This window comes from Ambystoma mexicanum, chromosome 12 (assembly GCF_040938575.1).
Source record: "Ambystoma mexicanum isolate Mex_15411 chromosome 12, UKY_AmexF1_1, whole genome shotgun sequence".
Taxonomy (NCBI): Eukaryota; Metazoa; Chordata; class Amphibia; order Caudata; family Ambystomatidae; genus Ambystoma; species Ambystoma mexicanum.
The window spans coordinates 119,493,845-119,516,703 of record NC_090936.1 but is presented as its reverse complement, the minus strand read 5'-3'; the positions used below and the strand labels follow the sequence as shown (position 1 = coordinate 119,516,703).

Here is a 22,859-nt window from a genome sequence, read left to right as displayed (position 1 = left end):
CCAAGTTTTCTGTTCCAGCTGTAATGATTCGAAAAATGTTGAGTCTGCAATCACCCAGGCTGTTTACTCATTAGACGAGACCATCATGTCTCCTCGTCGTAGGTGCAAAAAGCATCAAAAATATATCCAAGAAACGTTGCACGTGCTGCAACAGTTACTTGGTATACAAGTAGCAAATGCCTTATTATTTCATGTGAATCTGCTTGTCTACTAAAATGGCATTGACTTGAGACTGATTTGTTCCTTATTGCCAAGATCTCATTTGTTTTTAGCAATAATAATAATACATTCCTAGTGAAGTCTAGCCAAATGAAAAAGGCCTTTACTAAAAAAATAATAATATTGCCAATACTTACCGCTATACTACAAAATAGTGTGGGATAATGTTCACAAAAAGAAAGAAGTGTTCGCAAAATGATAAGTCAGGATGTTTAGGCCGGGGACTCCCTTCCCCACGTTTTTAGCACGGGACAAGGTGTGTCACTTGAGCACAGCACACTCCTGCGCTTCTCCGGCACAAGGACACTTTTCCTTTCACCAACATCAGGGCTTTATGTGCCCAAGTCTCTTTAGTGTAAAGTCTCTTAACTTAGAAGACCTGATGTCCCATAAACAATAAAGAAAAGTTCCTTTCTCAATATTCACGTAGGGTGATTTACTCTTCACAGTGGATCCCCCTCAGCCGGGCTATGATCCTTCTTTTACCATTAGCCTCCCTCAATAGGGTTCAGACCAACTTCAATTTGTAAGCATTCCTCAGTCTGGTTCCCATTTGCCACTACAATCTTCTTGGGTGTGTTACTGTGCACCCTAGTTCACAGGCATCCCTCAGTCAGGTTCACATTTGCTACAACAATCTTTTCGGGTGTTGTTCACCCAGAATCCCCCTCTTCCAGGCTCAGACCAACTTCAGTTTACAGACAATCGAAGACTTTCAAATGTGCACGGGATTCAACGTAAACCCACTGTAGCACCACTTCGATTTTACAGTACAATAATTCCTCCCTGTTGAGTGGGAGTGGGGTACCAAACAGAGACCTTCGAATGTTCATCCACGTGCTGCTGGACCACTGTATCTGTTACCTATTTCTGTTTCACAGAGGACAATTCCTTTCTTCATACAATTTTGCTGCTTCCATCCTTGAGCACAACACAGTCCAGTCTGCTATCAGTTTCTCCAACTCACCGGCTGTGCTGAACTCGTTGGAGTTGCTTTGCTGTCAGAGTCAAGGACGGTACCACGGTGGCAATCCTTTCTCCCCACCTTGTCTATAAGTGCGGGAGGGCCCAGTGTACCTTCGACACACGTTACACCGTTCGTCAGCTGCAATTCCCAGTCTTATATTTCTTTTCCTTGAGGCTTCTTGAAAGTCGTGGTTCTAGGTTGAAAAGGGAAAAGGTAATTTTCTCCTTGTCATCCTCTATGATCTCACCTCCTTTCTCCTCTGTTTAAACTGCCATCTCAGAATACCTGCTTCCTCATGCATTTGACCTTGCTCACAGTGTGCTTTCGTGCTCCGACTTTTATCCGTGTGGGGAAGTGTGATGGAACTCGGGTGTGTGTAATTATCAGTAATTGCCTGACTCTGCCTTACCCTAGTGTTCGGACATGTCAGGTATACAGCGCTGGTGTTAGTCCATTGTTGCTCACAATTAACTGCCCGTGAGAAAGTGCTTGTGTTGCAAACGGCGGGGGGTGGGGGTTGAGTTTCTAGGTATGCTGCCCGGTAGGATGGGGAAAGGGTGTTGTAAGGGAGGGGATACCGTGTCTTGCCCTTTGGGCGTCCCACCTCCACTCCCCCAAGACCCCCCCACCCAGGTGATCCTCCCACACTGGTCCACCCCCAGGAACTTTTTCCAATAGCGATGGCCGTGTCCTGACCACCTGGAAGACAGCTCCCCGGGAACTAGCGGGTGAGACACCTTCAGGTTTCTCACAAATGCCAACTGCCCTGTGTACTCTCCTGCCAGGGCTCTTTCTGCAACACCAATTGCCTGGTGTACTCACCTGCCAGTTCTTTGCTTATGAGTTTCACTTACCTGGTATAGTCCCCTGCCAGGATTTATATATATAAGTCAATGCTTGCTGTCTTGCTTGTCAGGATTTTTCATATATTTCACTTGCCTGCTGTCTTTTGGCTAACCAAGGCTTCTTGTATGCTTCACTCGCCTGGTCTCTTTGGATTACCAGGACTCCTCGTATTCTTCACTCACCTGGTGTCTTTGGTTTACTAGGACTTCTCATATGCTTTCTCTGTATTATCAATATTATAGGTATGGCTCTTGGTAAGGCTTCTTTAAGTTTGGCCCCACATTTACATTTCATGTATTCACAGTTCATTGGGGTTTGCCTTTTGGCTTTCTGGTATTAAAACAATCCTTTCGTTGTATTCACAAGGCTATAATGTTCAATATGCTGATGCTGTGGTCGCCCGAACGCCCCAGGGTCCCCACTGGCTTTGGCAGTGTCTCCAGTCAGGTTTGCGCTTCTGCAGCATGCTGCTTCCACCCGCTTTCCAATGTGGAGGCTGTAGACATTCTTCCGGCCTTCCTCGGGGCTCCACGATTGCACGTCTTCTTCCCTTCGGGATCTGGAATGGAGAACGCCAGCTTGTCGACTCGCCACGTGCCCAGGACCTTCCTTGCGGCTCTCAGCGTCTCCACAAAACTTCAGTATCTGGCTCGGCATCTCTCCTATGGCGGCCTCCTCTGCTCTGCCACACCGGTACATGCTCTTTGCATTTGTGAACTCTTGAATAGGAGCATACGTCTTCTCCTCCACTGCCTCCCCGAATAGTGCGCTCGCCAGGTTTAAATGTCCCATGCACAGGTGCTTTGGAAAAACAACTAGACTGCACATTGTTCAAGTTTTTGGTACTCAAGTCAAACTCCTGCATCCCCCTCGTCTCAGTGCTTGGGGAATTCTGGAAGTTGAAGTTAATAGATGTTGTTATGGCATTTAAATAGTTCTTTTTACTGGTTTTACCTAAAGGAACATTAGAAGAAAAAGGTATTATGTTTGAGCAGTGTGAGTCAGTGTTATGGTTGTGTGTTTGGCCAAAAAAATATGAAGAAGAGGCTTCACTTCTTCTACCAGTGGGATCACCGATCTGACAGTATGTCATGAGGATCTGGGGAATCAGAGGGTCTTCCTCGTGGAAAAGGGTCTTGGGTATTAGGCCACACCCATGGTCAAGAGATGGTAGCGGCTGCCGTCCCATAGCCACATGGGAGGAGGTCACCACTAGGGAATCTGTGATGACTCCACTGGATTCATCACATACCCCCTAAATATCTGGCTTCCCGCTCTAGGATTATTACTTGGGGAATGCTGCAGCCGCCCCCTTATAAAACAGAGGCTCCTTTGTCTGGGTTTCCTATTTACAAATATTGTTGTTTGAAGAAAACCCATCTTCCTTCGAGGAATAGACCGGGGAATAAAGAAGAGGTGTTCTATTGGCATTCTTTTGTATCTTTTCAAAGTTGGGAAAGTTGGTGCCAATTACTGTTTCTTTCGGTAACCCTAGGATAACAGTAGCATTGATTTTGGTTGCCCCCTCCACCCCCTTGAAATCTGATGGTAACCGGGGTCTTATGGTCTACCTTTTCATCTCTGTGTACACAGGTAACCTTTACTGGGGTTCTCCTTCTCACGTCCCTGGCGGATATTTAATTAGATCTTACTGCTGTTTGTTTACTCCCCAAATGAATTAAAGCTTTAACAGGGACTCCATTTATTATAACTGATTCATGTGTTTTAAATGGACCACAGGTACAAAGGAAATTGCTTGTGGTTTCAATATCATCTTCAAGTAAATCATTTTGTTCGCATTCCTGTCCCATCATGTAACCAAATTCCATATGTTCCTCTTTCTTATTAGAAGGGCACTGTCGGGCCAGGTGTCCTGATTGCCCACACGAGAAACATATTTAGAGGTGGATCTTGGTATTCTCACCTCTTCAGGTTTTGCTTCTCCTCTTTCCTTCATTGCAATGGGCTTTCTCTCTCCATTAGGCAGATCTCGTACCATGGGTCTATGAGAATTATCTTGATGATTATCTTTACTTAGAAGAGGGGGACGAAAAACACCTCTTGTTTCCCTTTTTGGTTCATCAAAGTTTTATGAAGAATTTTTAAGATGTCAAATAGCTTCTGCAGAATTCTGTGCTGTCTCTATGGCTAATATTAAACCCAGTCTTCCAACTGGGTTTTTTCTGTTGGAGGGCTGCTTTCTGTAAATAGGGAGGTAGTGAATTCATAAATTGCTCTATGGAAAGAATGTCTAACACTTCAGGTAACAATTTCTTTCCTAACCAGTCAGGGTGTTTTGTACTATAGCCTCAAATTCCACTGGTGTTTCATTGGGATACATTTTAATATTTCGAATCTTCTGCTTATAAAAGTTGTCCATTTGGCCTACGTTTTTCAGCAATCCTTGCTGCTTGATTTCATCAAAAGGTTGTGGTCCCCAGAGGGTTTGATAGTTGTTAGGAGTGTTGGCGCTCTTCTTATAGTAAGGTGGCTAAATAGCAGGTCTTTAGTGCATCCTCCAAATGAAACTGGTGGGCTAGTCTTTCAAAGTTGAGGAAATAATTCCCCAAATCCTCCCCTTCTTTATAAGGTTGCAGGACCCCATGTTATTATATGGGTAGGCAGCAATTCTATCAAGTGCTGCTTGAAATCGGTTTTCAGCTTGGATTTGATGGGCAGTGAGCTGAGTTAATAGATCATCTAGGATTGCCATCTCAATTTTTCTTTTGGGACCTTCCGCCTCCACAAAACCAATGCCCTGTTCAAATTGGATGAAATCACTATCTTAGGTACATCGGTCCAGAAAGGAGAACACTGCTTCCTCTAGCTCAGGAGGTTGGTCTACCCTTATGGGTTCAACCTCGACAGGCTCACTTATTCCTAATGGAGAAAGGAACTTTGATGATAATTCCTGCTCCACAAGGACTCTGGCGGGTCTCCTAAGACTAGAGATAGTACCAATACAGGGTCTTTGGGCTAGATCTATCTCCACTTTAACTATCAGGCTTAGTTAACTATGTGATTGTATGTTATAGTCTGATAGTATGAAAGTATCTAGCAAGGGACGACCATTAAAAAGGAGCTTTTGATGATGGACAGGAAAATCACATTTTGTCAAGAGCTTTTGTTTAATGACGAAGATAGTTTCATGGGGGCTAACATCAATTATGAAATATTCTATCTGTTGGATGGTTAACTGCATTTAAGGAGAAAAGGGGAGAGGAAGGACAGAAAAAGGGGGACAAAATCCTGTTTGTGAGTGGGTTCCAATTTTATGTCAGAAAGTTCAGCATCCCACTCCTGGCACCATATGTGAGGGTTCAGAAATGAGAGCTGAACACAAGGTTTTCATGTTTTTACCAAAGATATTTATTAAAAGAAAAAGTGTTGGACAAATACCTCTCTGACCGTATGTTAAAGAGGAGTTTCTCGCCAAAACTAAGGATCTGTCTGTGTTGGGATGTCAATAACTGGAAAACTGTCCTTGTGTCCAAAACATCATATCCTGAACCTCACACTATAAACAAATGACAATGTGTAAGGAAAATATCTTCAACTGGCCAAAAAGTGTTCACAACTGAAATAAGTATAATTCCAACAAAAATATTCTCCAAGATGGAACCCTTGGTTCCAGACGGTGGATCCCTTCCCCGGGATTCTTAACTACAAGAAGAATAGTGACTTTTGTAAACAGTTCCTTGGTGTATTATTTGGACTTTCACGATTCCAGTTCAGGCAACCAAGTCTTTAACAGTCTTTCTTTAATGCTACTTTCTCCTCGTCTGAATAGCAATTTCTTTCTTTAACATCCGTCTTTCCAGGGTTCAATAAATAAATACCAATCTTTACTTTAACAATTCTTGGGGCTTGCAAATTGCCTGGTTTACTCAGCTACCAGGTTCCTTTATGCAATGCCAACTGCCTGAAGTACTCTGCTGCCAGGACTTTTTCTGCAACTCCAATTGCCTGGTGTACTCGCCTGCCAGGTCTTCACTTATGAGTTTCACTTGCCTGTAAACTCCCCTGCCTTTTATAAATGTATCAATTGCTTGCTGTCTTGCTTGTCAGGACTCCTCATGTGTTTCACTCGCCTGGTGTCTTTCGTTTACTAGGACTTCTCATGTGCTTTCTCTGTATCATCAATATTGTAGGTATGGCTCTCAGTTTGAGATATATACTCTTGATAAGGTTTCTTTAAGTTTGGCCCCACATTTACATTACATATATTCACAGGTCATTGGGGTTTGCCTTTTAGCTTTCTGGTAATCAAACAAGCCTTTCATCGTATTCACAAAGCAATAATATTCAAAATGCTGTTGGCACGGTCGCTGGAATGCCCCAGGGTCCCCACTGGCTTCGGGCAGACTCACCGGCTTTCTCCAGCGTCTCCCGTTGGGGTCACGCTTCTGCAGTGTGCTGTTTCTGCAGTATGCTGCTTCCACCCACTTTTCAATATGGAGGCTGTAGACGTTCTTCTGGGCTCCCTCGTGGTTCCGTGATTGCACGTCGTCTTCCCTTTGGGACACGGAATCAAGAACGCAGTTTCTCGACTCGCTGAGTGCCCAAGGCCTTCCTCTCAGCTCCCAGAGCCTCCATGACACTTCAGTCTCTGACTCTGCATCTCTCCTGTGGCAGCCTCCACTGCTCTGCTACACAGGTACATGCATTTAGCGTTCGTGATTTCTTAAATAGGAGCTAACATCTTGTCCTGCACTGCCTCCCCGAATAGTACGCTCGCCAGGTTTAAATGTCCCATACACAGGTGCTTTGGAAAAACAACTAGACTGCTCTTTGAGGTCCAAGTTCTTAGTACTCGATTCAGACTACTGCATCCACCTTTTCTCAGTACTTGGGTTATTCTGGGAGTTTAAGTTCATAGATATTGTTCTGGCATTTGAATAGATATTTTTACTGGTTGTACTTAAAGATACTTTAGAAGAAAAAGGTGTTATGTTTGAACAGTGTGAGTTGGTGTTATGGTTGTGTGTTTGGCCAAAAATATATGAAGAAGATGGTTCACTTTTTCTACCAGTGGGAAAACGTATCTGATAGTATGCCATGACGGTCTTGGGCATCAGAGAGTCTTCTTCACGGAAAAGGGTCTTAGGTATAAGGGGTTCTTCCTCGTGGGAAAGGGGGAGATACCACATCTCATCCAGTGAAGTCATGACATTTCCCCGGTAGCTGTCTCCTCCAATTTGATCTTCCCTCATAAAGCAGCCCTCAGGGTCAGGATCAGGTAGCAGCTTCCGTCCCCTGGCCACATGGGAGGAGGTCACCGCTGGGGAATCCGTGATGACTGCACTGGATTATAATCACACAGGGTTTTTGAGTTTGTTATCCAGATAATGTCAGTGGAAAACTGCAGGGGAGAGCACAAGGTGAGTACAGGAGGTTTCTTTCTTTCTTTCTTTCTTTCTTTCTTTCTTTCTTTCTTTCTTTCTTTCTTTCTTTCTTTCTTTCTTTCTTTGTTTCTTTCTTTCTTTCTTTCTTTCTTTCTTTCTTTCTCTCGCCAAACCCATACGTTTCTGGGTGCATTTGCACAAAAATTACAGGTGATGCAGTTCCATATGTCAATAAATACAGTATAACTACAGTGTTATTGAATGATACAACTGTTAAGGTACAGCATAGGGGTGGGTACAGTCAAATTAAAGTGCAGTTGTCGACTAACATTCTGGTCCCGCACGGATTTGGTGCAGGCAGGATCAGTGTTCATCGAGCAACACAGGAGGTAAAAAGCAAAGCAGGAGGTAATCAAATGTCATTAGAGTTTAACCACTTTTTGGTATTTTTTCCTGAAGATTTGGAATGGTTGGTCCATTCGTAAATGAGTCGGAGAGCATTCCAATAAAGGGCGGCCTGGACAGGAAAGCTTGTGTCCCTGGCTTTTTTTAGTTTGAATCTGGGATTTATAATGCAATGCGAGTTTGCAGACCTGGTGGGACGAGATGAGGCTTTTTTCCTGATTTTGTCTTTGAGATATTGTGGTGCAGCGTTGTTAAGACATTTATGAGTGATGGAGACAATTTTGAATTGGATCCTATCCTTGATGGAGAGCCATTTGTGCTTTCTTCTAGCATCCGAGATGTGCTGTCTCTTGGGGAGGCTTAGAGCTGTTCTTAAAGCGTTATTTTGTAAACATGTCTAGTTTGTTCAGAATGTGTTTGTTAGCTCCTGCGTAGAGGGCATTACAATAATAGAGTTTAGACAAGATTAGGGCTCCCGCTCGTGTGATGCAGCCATTAGTGGATAATGGTTTACATACCCGTATCAGCTTATATGTTTCAGAGGCTGTTGCGCTGACTTGTTTGCCTAGGTTCAGCGTCGAGTTTAGGTAGAGGCATAGGGTTTTGGTTTCCTTGGTCACTTTGATGTTGATGCCATCAATGTTAAAAGAGGTGTATTGGCCTCCTAGGTTGGTAGGGGCACCTAGGATCAGGATCTCAGTTTTGCAACTGCTGTTGTGGAATAAACAGTATGCAGTGGGAGTGAGTTTCAGTATGATTAGTTTGATGGGAAAGAGGAATTGGTCTTCCAGACATGAATAGATACTACTGAGCATCCCAATTAGCTTTTTATTAATGACCGGTTTTACGGAGATCCTTCGACTCCCCATTGAATGCATATTGTTGAAATATATGTCCCTGCTAAAAAGCATATATAGCAAAATTTGTAATCGTGACATTCTGGAGGCTACACCAACAGTCATTCAGGCTAGAAGAGATGCCAACATGGTAATGCGATGGGCTGGAAAAATCACTTTGGCCGCCCTGCATAATGAAGAACTCCACGTACATAATAATATTCTACAATCCTTTGGGAAATGGATAGAAAGGAACATTACTAAAGTGGGAGATGCCATTAACAATGGAGATATTCTAGCTTTCCAAGAGTTATCCTGTTGTTAAAATCTGCCTATGATGGAACACTACCCATACGTCCAACTGACTCATGCTCTCAGGTCCCAGTTTTCAGATTTCAATACAATTTGGCAGCATTTGCCATTGGAAGATGACCTGTATTGTGAAACAATCCCCTTGAAGGTTGTTTCAACACTACATCAAGTTTTCCTATTGTTCACAACCAAACCATTAACCAAATTGCAACTTAGGTGGGAGACTGATGTACGGCCTATGGATGCGGAGGAGTAAATGTGCATCCCTGTGAATGTGCCATCTCATCCAAATAGCGGCTCATTCAATTTCAAATACTACATTCCTGTGAAATGCTCTTTAAGTGTGGTCGATCACCTGATCCACAATGTGTGCAGTACTGGATCTTTCTTAGGGACTCTATTACAAAACCAAGAGTGTCAGAAGGTCTGTTTGAGAAGGGTGTCCTGGCCTCAGACAATATTATGAAAATGACTTCAAACTTTGTGGATGCAATCTTCCATGAAATTAACAGTTGTGTGCTTATGAGCAGGTCTTGGTTAAAGCTGGCAGGTCGTATGCCTGAAAATTGGGCTATGATTTTGGACTTGCCTTTTACTGGGTGAAGTACCTTGGTAAGAACACAGTTGAGACAGCGATGATGAACAAGGTAGAGGTGGAAATGGAGATCAGAAGGCCAGGAGAGTCCTTGTCAATAAGATGCCTTGGCTTTCTGAGAAAGAGGTTTTCTTGATCGTACCAATTGCCCCAGCCATATTTTGGTCTTGTGTTTACTCCTTTCGTGCAGATCTCGATTGTAGACTTGCCTCTCTTCAGTTGAAATAATAACAGGGAAGACATACTGCAAATCATTCACTGTAGAAAGCAATACTGCATAATGATTAATGGTGTAGTGTTTCTGTACTATTACTGAAGTAAAATGCTATGGACCTGGCACTTGGTGAAAAGGTGGGCAATCAAAGTATTGATTTTGAAATGGTGCAATAAGCTGATGGCTAACCTAGGATGTATCAATGTAATTAGAGCATTGGCTATTATTTCAAATATTTTTTTTTAATTTAAGTTACAATTATTAGAAAATGTGATGTATTCATCCAAAATATGAGAGCCCACCCTACTGAGGACAACCATGAGTTAAATAGGCAGTTCTGTGGTAAGGTGATCATTCAGGAGGGTTGACAATTACATTGTATGTACTGCGCCTTAGCAGTGAAGAAAAATCCATTTGTATATTGGTGTAGTGCCTGCCGCCCCCACAAGGACGGTGACACACTGAAATGCTAGGCACTTCTCCTCTGATCGAGAGTAGCAACAGCAACCCCAAACATGTGGTTCTGCCTTATTGGGCCTCATCAGCAGAATGAAGCTGTGTCTCTTTAAGCCTAGACAAGATGGGGTCCTCCACGTCTGGATTACCCTTCTTAACTAAGAGCGAAAATGAGCTACAATTGTGAATGCCTTTCTACCGAGGATGAACTTGGCATAATTGGCCTGGTCGGTGGGTAAATGCCCACCCAGGAAGGTTTGCAATCATGTTTTATCTCACTGTTCCTTGGCAGAGGAGAAATATCCAATTTCATGTCCTCCCACAAGGACAGTCCTGCACCAAAACAGTACACAATTCCCCTCTTCATAAGTGTCAAAATGATCTACTTTCACTCTTATACCTGCCACTTGGGGGCCTACTTTGGGGTTTATTTCCTATTGTACTTACTTTCCTTCTAAACCTTACTAGACATTGTTGTGGTGATTTGGGTGCTCTAAATGTTGGTTCCTTTACCGTCTCTTGGACTCTGTTCCTGGTTTCTGTTGCAGTTCTCCCTTTGTTTCCTATTGATTGTTAGGTGTGGTGTGCTGTTGTATCCAGCTCCTGTGTGAATGCCTATGTTTTCCTCGCTATTCTGTAAGCACCATTCCTAATTGTCCATTTTTAGGAGTCTTATGTATTAAGTTATCCTCCCTTTGCTTTTGTAGCCTTTCTGGTCCCTGTTTAATCATCAGGGTTTGTGGCCTTTACTAACATACCAGGTGGTGTTTCTTGTCCTTGTGGATATTGTATTTAAGTTACCTTATATAATGCCATCACAGGTGTTAGCTAACCTATCCTGTCATTGTTTGTCCTGTATTTCAGTTTAGTGCTGACAGTACCTGTAACAGTCATTGTGTGTGGGTCAGGAGCTTGCCAACTTTCTTTGTAATCATAAGGAGATTCCAAGTGCTTACCCCACATCCCTTTTCATATATTTGCAGTGTGCTCCACTTGCACATCCTGCGGTTATCATGCATGTTTGTTGTTTCCTGAGTGCATGTTGTTTGATATGTATTACTCACTATGTAATCTTGTGCACATTTCCTTGGCCATATCCACTGTCGTATGTCTTCCCATGACAAGAGTACTAACTGTAACCTCAGACATGTTGTTGCGTAGTGAATACGCCAATGTACGCATGCGTGGGTGGGATCGAGGCTCGCGCATGCGCAGTTGAGAATAAAGACGGTCCGCTGGCAGTTGCCGCCGGGAACCCGAGCAAGTCACATGTCTCCGGCGTGGCTCATTGTGCGAGTGTGTGAGAGCACGTGTGAATGACGGCGGGGGGGCCCCTGTCGCACCCCTGCCAACATAACATTGGCGACGAGGATGACTCCGGAGCAGTTCTCCACCCCGGCGGCGTTGGAGGGAAAAACGTTGTTCCGTGTCGGCACGGATCCACGCGCACGGCCAGCCGCCATTTTGCTTCACATGCAGATCGCAGTGGTTGCGGCCCGTGAGGGTGCTCGTGCGCCAGCTGCATTTCGTCTGTCTTTTGAGACCAAGTTGTGGAACTTACACAGCCTGTGCTGCCATAAAGCTGTGGCATTAAAGAAAAGTGAACCAGTCGGGAAGGAGTGCCGGAGGAGGACACTGTGTCGCAAGTGGGCTCACCTGGCCAGACCACCTCGACACCCACGAAGGACTACTTTCCCCTGTGAGTACCACACATCACAATGGGTGAGGAAGAAGAGCAAGAGGGTGCCATGGCCCCGGTCCCTCGCAGGATGCACAGTACTTTGGCCCCATGCCCGAATTCGATACCACGTGCCCTCCATCCAAATTGGGACCGAAATGGCTCCTGTCGGTCAAAAAATTAGAAATGTTCTTCAGAGCTTCGGGGGAAACAGAGGATGAGGCGAAGATAGCCATCATGGTATACTCAGCAGGGACGGAGGTCCACAGAATATATGACTCGCTCGACATCCTAGTAGTCCCATATGACGCAGTAAAACAAGCACTCAGAGACCATTTTCTTCCCATGGCAAACATAGACTTTGACAGGTTTGTCATGAGCGCCGAAAAGCAACTGGAAGAATAGTCGCTAGACCAGTTTCGTGCGCGGCTAAAGCACCTAGCAAGCTCCTGCCGGTGGGCGAATGAAGAAGAAATGGTTCGTAACCAGCTGCTGCAAGGGTGCAGTTCCAGGAAACTGAGGAGACAAGTCCTGAGAGAACCTGGGCTGACGCTGCAGCAGATTTTGGACACGGGGAGAGCCCTACGAATTGGCTGAGGCCAGGGGGGCGAAGATGGATGCAGCCACGTACTCGAGAAAGGAGGAAGAGGCATTTGCGATCGGACGTTCTGGTCCAGGGAGAGCGAGGTGGACACCAAGGAGTGGGGATGGCTCCACGACACCAAGCACTGCTCCGTCATGCTCCTACTGCGGGTATGACCTGCCGCACGAGGGTGAGTGCCCAGCCAAATCAAGAGTATGTGGCCGGTGTGACACACCAGGACACTATGCTAGGGTGTGCAGGGCAGCAACACCAGTAGCGGCCTCGAGGGGGCCAGAGAGAGCTGGCAGAAGCAACGCTCGGAGAGTGAGGGGTGTATCGGCTGTCAAACAGGGTATGCAAGACCTCAACATCACAGAAGAGGAAGTGGAAGAGGAAGAAGAGGACATTTTCTTCATCTCCAGCATTGCCAAAGGCCCTGGCGAAAGTCGACAACCAAAATGTACAGTACTCATCGGATAAGTCCCTACTCCGGTCCTCATAGACACCGGGGCATCTGTCTGTGTGCTAGCTACCGAACACTACAATGCACTCCCAGGCCCGCCAAGTTTGACTGAGTCCACAGCACGGATATACGCATTTGGAGGAGATGCACCCCTTCCCATCCAAGGAGTGTTCGTGGCTCCAGTATCTCATGGACAGATCAGAATTAAAGCGAGGTTCTTGGTCACCAGCGTAAGCCCACATTCGCCTTTTAAATTGTGCCGCGTCAGAAGCGCTGAACATTGTGCACTTCACTTTGGCGGTATATCATGCCGATCTGGAACGTCTGCTGCAACGCTTTGAGATGATTTTCGACGGCATAGGGAAACTAAAGGCCGACACCATACGTTTGCACATCGATGGGTCAGTGAGACCGACAGCGCTCAAACATCGCTGCATCGCATTCCATCTGCGGGCTCAGGTCGAAAAAGAGCTACAGTCACTGGTTGACTTAGACATTATTGAAAGAGTGGAAGGACCTACCCCGTGGGTCTCCCCAATTGTGATGGCCCCAAAGCCCAAACAGCCGGGCGCAGTACGCATCTGTGTGGAAATGAGGCTGCCCAATGTAGCAAACAAGAGAGAACGCCACCTTACGCCCACCCTAGACGACATTGTTGGCGAACTTCAGGGAGCGAAGGTCTTCTCGAAACTGGACTTGAGATCTGGTTATCACCAGTTAGAGCTCCACCCTGAGTAGAGGTATATTACCACTTTTACAACTCACGAGGGGCTATACCAATACAAAAGGCTCAGTTTCGGGGTCTCGTCCGCAGCAGAGGTCTTCCAAAATGCCATCAGGGGGGCCCTGTCAGGACTCAAGGGGGTCATAAATATGTCAGACGACATCCTGGTCTTTGCACACTCGGAGGCAGAACATCTAAAGCGCCTGGAAAACACCCTCGAGAGACTTCGCAGCCTCGGTCCGACTCTGCACAAAGAAAAGTGCAAATTATTGAAGGACAGGCTGGAATTTTTTGGATTCATATTCCATGCTGGGGGATCTCCCCAGATCCCAAAAAGGTGAAAGACATTCGAGAGGCAGCACCGCCAGCGTCCCCAGCAGAAATCAGGAGCTTTCTGGGGATGGTCAACTATTGCGGAGGATTCATTCGTGACCTAGCCTCCTTGTCGGAACCCCTGAGTGCTCTGACCAGAAACGACGTGGCGTGGACCTGGACCGGAAATGAACAGAGGGCATTCACGGCGATCAAGAATGCCCTGTCCGGACAAGAGACCATGGCCTATTTCAACCCGGACCGCGAGTCGGAGATCGTGGTCGATGCCAGCCCGGTGGGGCTGGGTGCAGTCCTCATGCAGGCAGACCATCAGGGGACCATGCGACCCATCGCCTACGCGAGCAAGGCGCTCACCGAGACAGAGAGGAGATATTCTCAGATTGACCGTGAGGCCTTGTCCATATTGTGGGGGTGCAAACACTTCCGGATCTACATCCTAGGGAAGCCAGTTGTCGTGGTGACAGATCACAAACCTCTCATCCCGATTCTGTCAGGTACATCGTCCAAACCACCACCTCGCATAGAAAGATGGATGCTCTTGCTTATGGAATATGGGGTCAGGCTACTCTACTGCCCAGGGACACACAACCCGGCAGACTATTTGTCCCGCCATCCAGGTACCGGACGACCCAGAGACTCGCAGGAAGTGGCTGACTGCATAGAGGCTATACACCTGGTGGTGGAGTCGGCACTGCCTGTTGCCTTAGCGCGCCACGAGATCGCAGACGAATCCAACACAGACTAGGCTTTCCTCGTAATAAAAGAAGCTGTAGCCAGTGGGGAGTGGCGGGAAGTCCTCCAGAATAACTCCCGGAGGAATGTAGGAGCACAGAAGGACCTACAAGCTCTCTGGAAGGCACGCCATGAGCTGTTGGTTGCAGATTACGGTCTCCTGCTGAGAGGCCACCAGATCGTGATACCAAGAACACTGGTGAACAAAGTCCTGCAGCTCGCCCACAAAGGCCACTAGGGGATGGCTAAAACGAAAGCACAGCTTAGGTTGAAGGTCTGGTTTCCTGATCTGGAAAGCAGGGTCGAAGAATTCGTGAGGGCCTGCATTCCCTGCCAGGCAGCAAGTCCCGTGGAGAGGGGCCCACCTATTCAGGCAATGGAACGGAGTGACCGCCCATGGGGGACGGTGCATGCTGATTTCGGATCCACGGGCAGAGGAACACACTTCCTGGTGGTGACAGACCAGTGGTCGCGATATCCAAAGGTGGAGCTGGTTGAATCCACGGCCAGTGACCACACCATCTTAGCCATGGAGAAGATGTTCGCCACCCATGGTTTTCCCCTGGAGATATGCTCGGACAACGGAGCACCGTTCAAAGGACAGCAATTTGCTCGCTACTGTGAAGAAAGGGGGATAAAACATTGCAAAGTCACTCCCCTTTGGCCAAGAGCGAACAGAGAAGTCGAACGCTTCATGCGAACGCTCAACAAAGTGTTCCGCATATCGATGAACGGGGGGAAGAGCTCCGACGCAACTTGTTTGACTTTCTCCGAGAATACCGCACGACGCCGCACCAGTCCACGGGAGTCGCTCCTGCGGAGGCCCTTTTCAACCGGGTACCAAGGGGACTGTTACCGGAAGTGGAAGGGCGACGTCCGGGAGAGATCGACAACAACCACGTGCGAACGGAGAGGGCCGCTCAGAACGAGAGAGAGACAATACGGCGAGGATTACCAGAGAAAGAGATTGCGGTGGGAGACATTGTGCTGGTGCGGAATCGGAGACCTGAAGGAAAGCTGTCGCTGCCCTACGAAACACAACCACTGGGAGTAACGCATGTCAAGGGGTCTATGGTCACAGCCGCCAATACACGAGGGACAGACACCAGGAACGTATCGTTCAAGCGAATAGGAGCGGCGAACCTGGAAGAAGTCGTCACGCAAGGCCCAGGTCCGGATACAGAAGTGCCACAGGGAAACGATGGACCGGCAGAGACTCCTGGGACACCAGAGACGCCCAATGTTGAGGCACACAGGTACCCGAGCCGGGCGGGGCACAAGCCGCCGCAGAGGTTCCAAGACTTTATCATGGACCCTGCCTCGTAACCCGTGACACACTGTCAGTTGCAGTTTAAATAGAACACTGTTGATTCTAATGTTTGATAATGTTTGTTGTTCAAGGGAAAAGGGAGGGATGTTGCGTAGTGAATACGCCAATGTACGCATGCGCGGGCGGGATCGAGGCTCGTGCATGCGCAGTTGAGAATAAAGACGGTCCGCTGGCAGTTGCCGCCGAGGAACCAAGCAAGTCACACGTCTCCGGCGTGGCTCATTGTGCGAGTGTGAGAGCGCACGTGTGAATGACAGCGGGGGGCCCCTGTCGCACCCCTGCCAACATAACACATGTGTTTCTGCCTTTTTTGGGGACATCAGTTAACAAGCCCAAAAATCAATCCCATTAACATCATCCACATCCAGCCTCTGACATGGGACCTTGTCTCAGGCTTGATCCTGTTCTTTCCCCCTATTCAAATTTCTTAATCATTCTTGTGTTCTGACTTTTAATATCTCTTACGCCTGAGATTCTTTTGCATTCTTCTCTTTTTATATTTATTTTTTTCCAGCTTATTTCTACTATATTGCCTTCTGCATATTTTCAATGTGTTAATCTCTTCTTCCAACTTCTTTATAAATACCAGATCTTTAGTGTCATATGGTGCCAATATTATGACATTTGAGAGTTGGCAGTGCTTGAAAGAAAACTACCATATACCCAATTCACAATGCTATGTCACTATATTCATGTTTCTGGTAATTCTGTATGTTAAGCCTCTTTGATGGACTTCTGTGAAATCTTTTACGAAAATATAAAAGTAATTTAATTATTTAAATTGTATGTGTATACATTAAACTGGAGGATGCATATTAAAATGTACCCCTTTCTTCATGCAGACTTCAGAAACATTTCAGAGGCCACGAACTGCAGTTCCCTGCTCAACTCCACTGCTGAACTGTGAAGCAATCGAAATGAAGCTTAGAAAGAATCTTCACAAGATATGGCAGGACATATTGAAAGCTTGCAGAGAAAAGGACATCGAGAGGCTGGGAGAAATTGCAGTTTCAGACTTCTTAGGTGTGTTGATATTTTCAATGTGTCTGTCCGAAAAAAAAACGTGTCCTTGTGTTATAAAACTGCTTATGGTTAGCAATTAGGAGAGCAATAACAATCTCTATTGGCATCAGAGACACCATCTGAAGTGACCTTTGTGATATATGGTTCTTGTTACTAAGGTGTATCATTCTGATTTGTGATAGTAACTACCCTTGAAAAATGTTATTATGCTTTGAAGCAAGCTTTATGAAAATGTAAACATATTTCAACAAAGAGTACGCAAGATAGATGGAGGCATTTCAGCAGGTCGCCTAACCAGGGCACTGTAATGTCCTTGAACAGCCCATCAACGATTAACCTAAGGGAAGGTAGAGTAGTAAAGCAGTTGACAGAGTGAGTGGGTGTTCTTTAGAAAATATTTTGCTATCAATGCAGGAGTCCCAAAGGGCTCCTGCATTTCACCATCACTCTTTAATATCTATCTAAGACCTTTGCTAGACCTATTGGACCACCTGGGCATCCGATACACCAACTAGGCGGATGATACCCAGGTGGTACTCGCGCTATCTGGCAAGTATACCCAGGACTCGGAACAGCTCAACAGCGTGTATGCTGCCATACAGTCAAGATGCTGTCCAACTCGTTGGCTCTGAACGATGACAAGACAGAACTCATGGTGGTGACCACGGGCCAGCATCTTGCAAAGTTTTATGCCTTCTATAGTAGTTTTAACATAGCCAACAACCAAATTGTGGTTTCAAGACTGCATCAAAACACTGGGTGTTTATCTAGACACAGAATTGCACATGAAGGCCCATGTAACCCACACATGCTCCGCATGTGGTTATGTGGTCAGGCTGATGAACTAAATTAGACCCTGCTTAGCTCTTGAAATGACTCCCTTCCCATTGAACAAAGTTCCAGTTGAGGTCTCTTCTTAGGTAACTTTCACAACAATCCCAGGCTCTCCTTAGCCTGTCATTGGCCTTTTCTTTCACCCCTCTGCAGAAGTCTATGATGTTCCTGCTTCTTCCCTGGGCGGCTCTTGATGGCTCCTGAGGGCCACTTCTTCTGAGTACTTGCATGGCTGGTGATCTTTACGTTTCTGATGATCTTGTTCATGCTAGTACTTGAGTCAGCTATACTATTTGTATTGCCATCAGTCTTCTTCATCTCAGTCCTGTTAAGGAAAAGGTTAGAATTAGCTAATCGGTCTAGCGTATTCTTCTTAAAAAGATCAGAACTAGCAGACCTAGATGACAAGTTAGGACAAGAGTATACTGTGGCACTTTCGGAATAACTCTTCCTAGATATTACAAGCTTTGGGTTCTCAAGGCTGGGAAGGCAAGGGCAGTCTGTCACGGGACAAGAATCTTTACGTCTAGAAGGATTTGCGGTGCTTGACAACCTGTAGGGTTGATGGTAAGAGAGGGTTTGCCTCTGACTCACGTCCTTATCCCCAGGAGAATATTTCCTCTCCATGAGGTCCTCCATGATGTAACCACCTTTAGGGGGACTATTGGTTAGCAGCCTTTTGTGAAAAGTGAAAAGAGGAAAACCTTGGGGAATACCTTTGAACTGTTGGTTGAGTTCAATTTGGAACAAATGGAATTATAGTGGAACTTTTACTGTCAACTTGGAACCAAGGGAACTGAGTTAGAACTTTATTATAAGACAGTATTTCCTTACTCTTTGGAACTGTTGAATAGACTCCTTCTTGAATCTGGCAAAACGGAATTCACCCAAATTGGAAGGAGAAACAGTTATCAGATTGTGAACCTAGCTGTTATATTTTGTCATTTGGATTTTCCATGTATTACCTTATTGAATTGTTATATCTATAAGTGTGAGGGACAGACAACTTTTATTAGAGTGTTTCCTTTAGTTTATTTTCAGCAGGGAAATCTTCACCAGGGTATGGATAGTAAGGTGTTTATCCAACCTTTTAAGTTAATAAATGACATCTTTTTGAAAAATCTCCACAAAGTTGTCCGCCTCACATTTCTGACCCTCACAATTTACAATCTAAGATAACTGTGCAAGGGTATATCTTTACTAAAAGCAAAAGTGTTCTTGGTGTTCTCAATAAACAGAAAATGTCCCAGGTTTGCTAACAGTAAAGTGTTCAAAAGAAATGTTCAAAAACACAACTTTCCAAGACTGGGTTGGCGCTCCTTTCCCCTAGACGTAGTCTTCTAATAAGATGCTGGATCACAGATGAAGTAAAGTCTCTGATATTTACAGTCTTTATATCCTATTAACTTGAGATCCCTCCCAACCAAGTATTGGATTCACTCTATTATTCCCAGGTACTTTGCGCCCCTGGTTTCCAATCTATGTGCGTCTTCCCTTGCCAAACCAAGTGATTCTCAAAAAATGTCTCTTTCACAGGGCACCAGATCTTTTTGACTTTAGATCTTGGTTTATGATATGGGTGCGGGTCCTAGACTCGCACAGCAGATTTACTCCCCCTTGGTTTACTCTCCTGCCGTGTGGCTAACTCTCTTCCATTCACTTTGGGTTCCCAAACCCTCTCTCTTGGGTGTGAATCCCAGACTCGCACAGCAGCGTTACTCCCCCTTGGATCACTCGAGTATCAAGTGAGTAACTCTTTCATTCACTTTTGGGTCCCAGACCCTTTTCTTCCATTTCTTAGATTCTCTCTCGAGCTTTCCCGGACCTCCAACACCCTCTGGTAAACCTGTGTTCTTATTCCCTTCTTCTTAAATGGTATCAGCATTTCCCCAGTTTCTGTGTTACTCGCTGAGGTTCTGAGAGCTTCCTGGAGAGCCACAGAGCCTGCAGCGTTTCAGGCAGCGACTCTCTTCTCCTGGTGCGCATCCTGTTCATCGGAGCCTGAGTAGCTTCGAGGTAAGTACGGCAATAGATCACCCGGTCCTTCAAGCTTGGACCTTTTGTAGGCATTCCGCTACCTCGCTCCGTGACTTCCTGTTCAGCTTCCCTCTGTCCACCCAGTGCAGGCAACCCGCTGTGTCTGCTCAAAGGAGGAGGCTCGGGAGGCTTGCCTCTCTCAGGCTCATCTTGCTAATGCTCATCTCTCTCACCCTCGTCTCTCAGCTATTCGACAGTGTTAGGTAGAAACCTGTGCAGTTCCCTCTGGGACCACTGCAAAAGATTTAAGACTACAGGTGTTTGGCAGTAAACCCACTTGGTAGCAGTCTGTACTACACAGATTCACTTGGAGCTGTGGCTGAGCAGTCAGACTTCCCTCAAGAAGAGTTAGGCAGTATACAGAGTATTCACAATAGGTCAAAAGAACACAGTATAACAAGTAAACACTGACCAGAGCTTGGTGTAAAAGAGATATAATTATTTATTTAAAACCGCATCTAGTAAAGCACACAGGCACTAATATTAAGCAGTTCAAAAACACGGTCACTAAAAGATATTCACTCCCTTAAAAGAATATTAGACAAGTCTAAAGAAAAAGCCCCACTTATTTTCAGACAGCGGTGAGCGCTTAACGCAGATGGCACTCTAATAATTCGTTTTAAAAGGGAGAGAAAAGCAGAGTATAATTTGAAACAGATCCCAACACTTTCACAAGAACACAACAAGAGAGGAAGGCAAAGTAAAACCGTGAAGTTAGAGTTCAGAAGGCCGGATCCACTTTAAGAGGATCAGAACGAAATGTCTCCAAGGTCACACGGTTGAGGTGCACAAAAAGTCTTGAAAAGGTTCAGAAAGAGTTGGACCAAAGAAAGGGACCAGTTAGATGGTCAAGGCGGCCAGCCCAGTCCAGAAGGTTAAGGGATTATTATTACCTGTAGCAATCTTTAGAAAGGGAGGCCTGGCGGACACGGCACCTTAAAGTGGTGAGAATACTCCAGCGGGGGCAGTTGTTCCTGGCAGCGGATGCAAGTCGGTGCTTTGTCCGGGGGAAGAGAGGATCTCGTGGGGGAGGAAGACATGAGTCCGTTGCACTGCCAGGGAAGAAACCAGCCGCGAAGTTCTCAGGTAAAAGGAGCGGTCCTTTTATTTGCGGTCCAGTGGTAAGTGGCTATCCGGTTTCCGGGGTGCTTGGCAGGGGAAATTCGACTACAAGACGTCCTGGGATGCGAGGAAAAGAAGGTAAACTGGTTGTGCCCACCAGTCAGGGGAAGAAGCCTCTCCAGCCGGGAGATTTTCTCTGTCGTCGGGAAGTGGTGAGTCGGTTCCCCAGGGCTCCACCGGTGGTGTCGTCATGGTAGGTCGGCTCAGCTTCTCCCTCGTCGGATTCTCAGGTCCTGTGGCGACTTCTGAAGTTCCAGTGCCCAAAGCCCTGCTTTTATGCAGCACACCCCCATTCACTCAGCCTAGCTGTCAATCAAACATGCTAAGTGGTGAGCCGGCCGGCTCACCACTTGGGCCAATCACACAAGAGTGCGACTTGAGTTACCAAGGTAACTCAGTCCAGGGTGCCTAAACCCCCTCCCACACCCCCTGTGGTACCCAGAAGAGTGGCACCACTTTTGGAGGCTTCTGTGGAGAAGCCTGCCAAAAAGTGGAACAAAGGGCTCGACTTGGGTTGGAGTCACAGAAGAGAACACAAACGCCATTTTAGAATCGAGTCCTGGCAAAAAATACCAACCGGCGAATTAATATTAAATAAATAAACTGGCGGTATGTTCGAGGCTATGAGAATTAAATAATTAAAGTTGGTAGCCTCGAACAATGGGAAAATCCCATAGGGATATATTCGCGGTCGAATATAAAAAGTAGTATCCACTGCCACCAGCCAAAACTCGATCAGGGGGGACGGAGACGTGCCCCCTCGACTAACAGACCCCGGGGCAATCGAATTGCCCCGACCAGTACGTCCACAATATGATGGTTTGTACCGGTTTCTGTTAATAATTTGGGACTAGTAAAGCCAATGGTGACTTTACATGCCCTGGGAGACAGTAGTCAGTCCCAGGGTATGGAGTGTATGGTGGGGTGTCACTATGACACCCCTGTGTCACTGCACGGAGGGTGCTGTGTAACACACATAGTAAAACACATGAGGCCCTATGGAGTAAAGGACCCCATAGCCCATAAAACACATTAACAGTCAAAGGAACACCATAAAGCATGTCCAAGAGTGGGAGAAAAAGAGTCTCACTCTTGGCAGGAGAAAAAAACAAACTCCAGAAATCCAGCAAAGCTGCTGGGGGACTCACTAGGTTAGGAAATTCAGCCTAAAGAGAGAATTCTCCCTAACAGACAGCTGAGCTCCTTTTGAACTCCTGCATCGGCCAGCTGCCTCCATTCCGGCAATTGACATCTGGAGATAAACTAGACCATTCACTTTGTTTCCTCGAAGTAATCTTCTTCGTCCCAGTTCTAATTTTGCCCTTTGAAGTGAGAGACTTAGGACTCTTGGATATTTCAGGTGTCTCAAGTGTATCATGATGGTAAACCTTGCAACAGAGTATATTAGTTCTCCCTACAAGGGGGTGGGCGGATTTGGTATTGGCAAAGGGGCTGGGTTTATCAAAACTTAGGAATACTGTGCTGCCTGAGAATAATCATCCCCAATTACATAGGGGTGTTCCCTCCCCATGTGATCCTGCCTCGGTGCTCCACCCCTTACAGGATTATTGTACTGTGGATGCACTGCCCTGACCCCATGAGAAAGGTCTCCCCCTCGGGAAGAAGGGACGACATCCTCACTTGTCACAAATAGAAGTGCTATCAAGGGGGTTGGTGAAAAGGTGGTAAAAGACTTAGGTTTGGGGTATTGTGCCGACTTTTACCCAGGTGGTCATCCTTATCCCCAGCAGGGGATTCCCTCCCCAAGAGGTCCTCCCACTTGAAACCACCACAGGGGGAATATA

At 46.1% G+C, this 22,859-nt stretch overlaps 1 protein-coding gene across 2 annotated transcripts in view; it reads left to right on the top strand.

The window, feature by feature from the left end:
* EFCAB6 (EF-hand calcium binding domain 6) overlaps positions 1-22,859 on the top strand; it is a 1,227,964-nt gene that overhangs the window by 1,009,284 nt on the left and 195,821 nt on the right. For both annotated transcript variants that reach the window (XM_069628134.1, XM_069628133.1), the window contains one exon: positions 16,881-17,061. In XM_069628134.1, the coding sequence (XP_069484235.1) occupies positions 16,881-17,061 (181 nt within the window). The remainder of the gene's footprint in view (positions 1-16,880; positions 17,062-22,859) is intronic.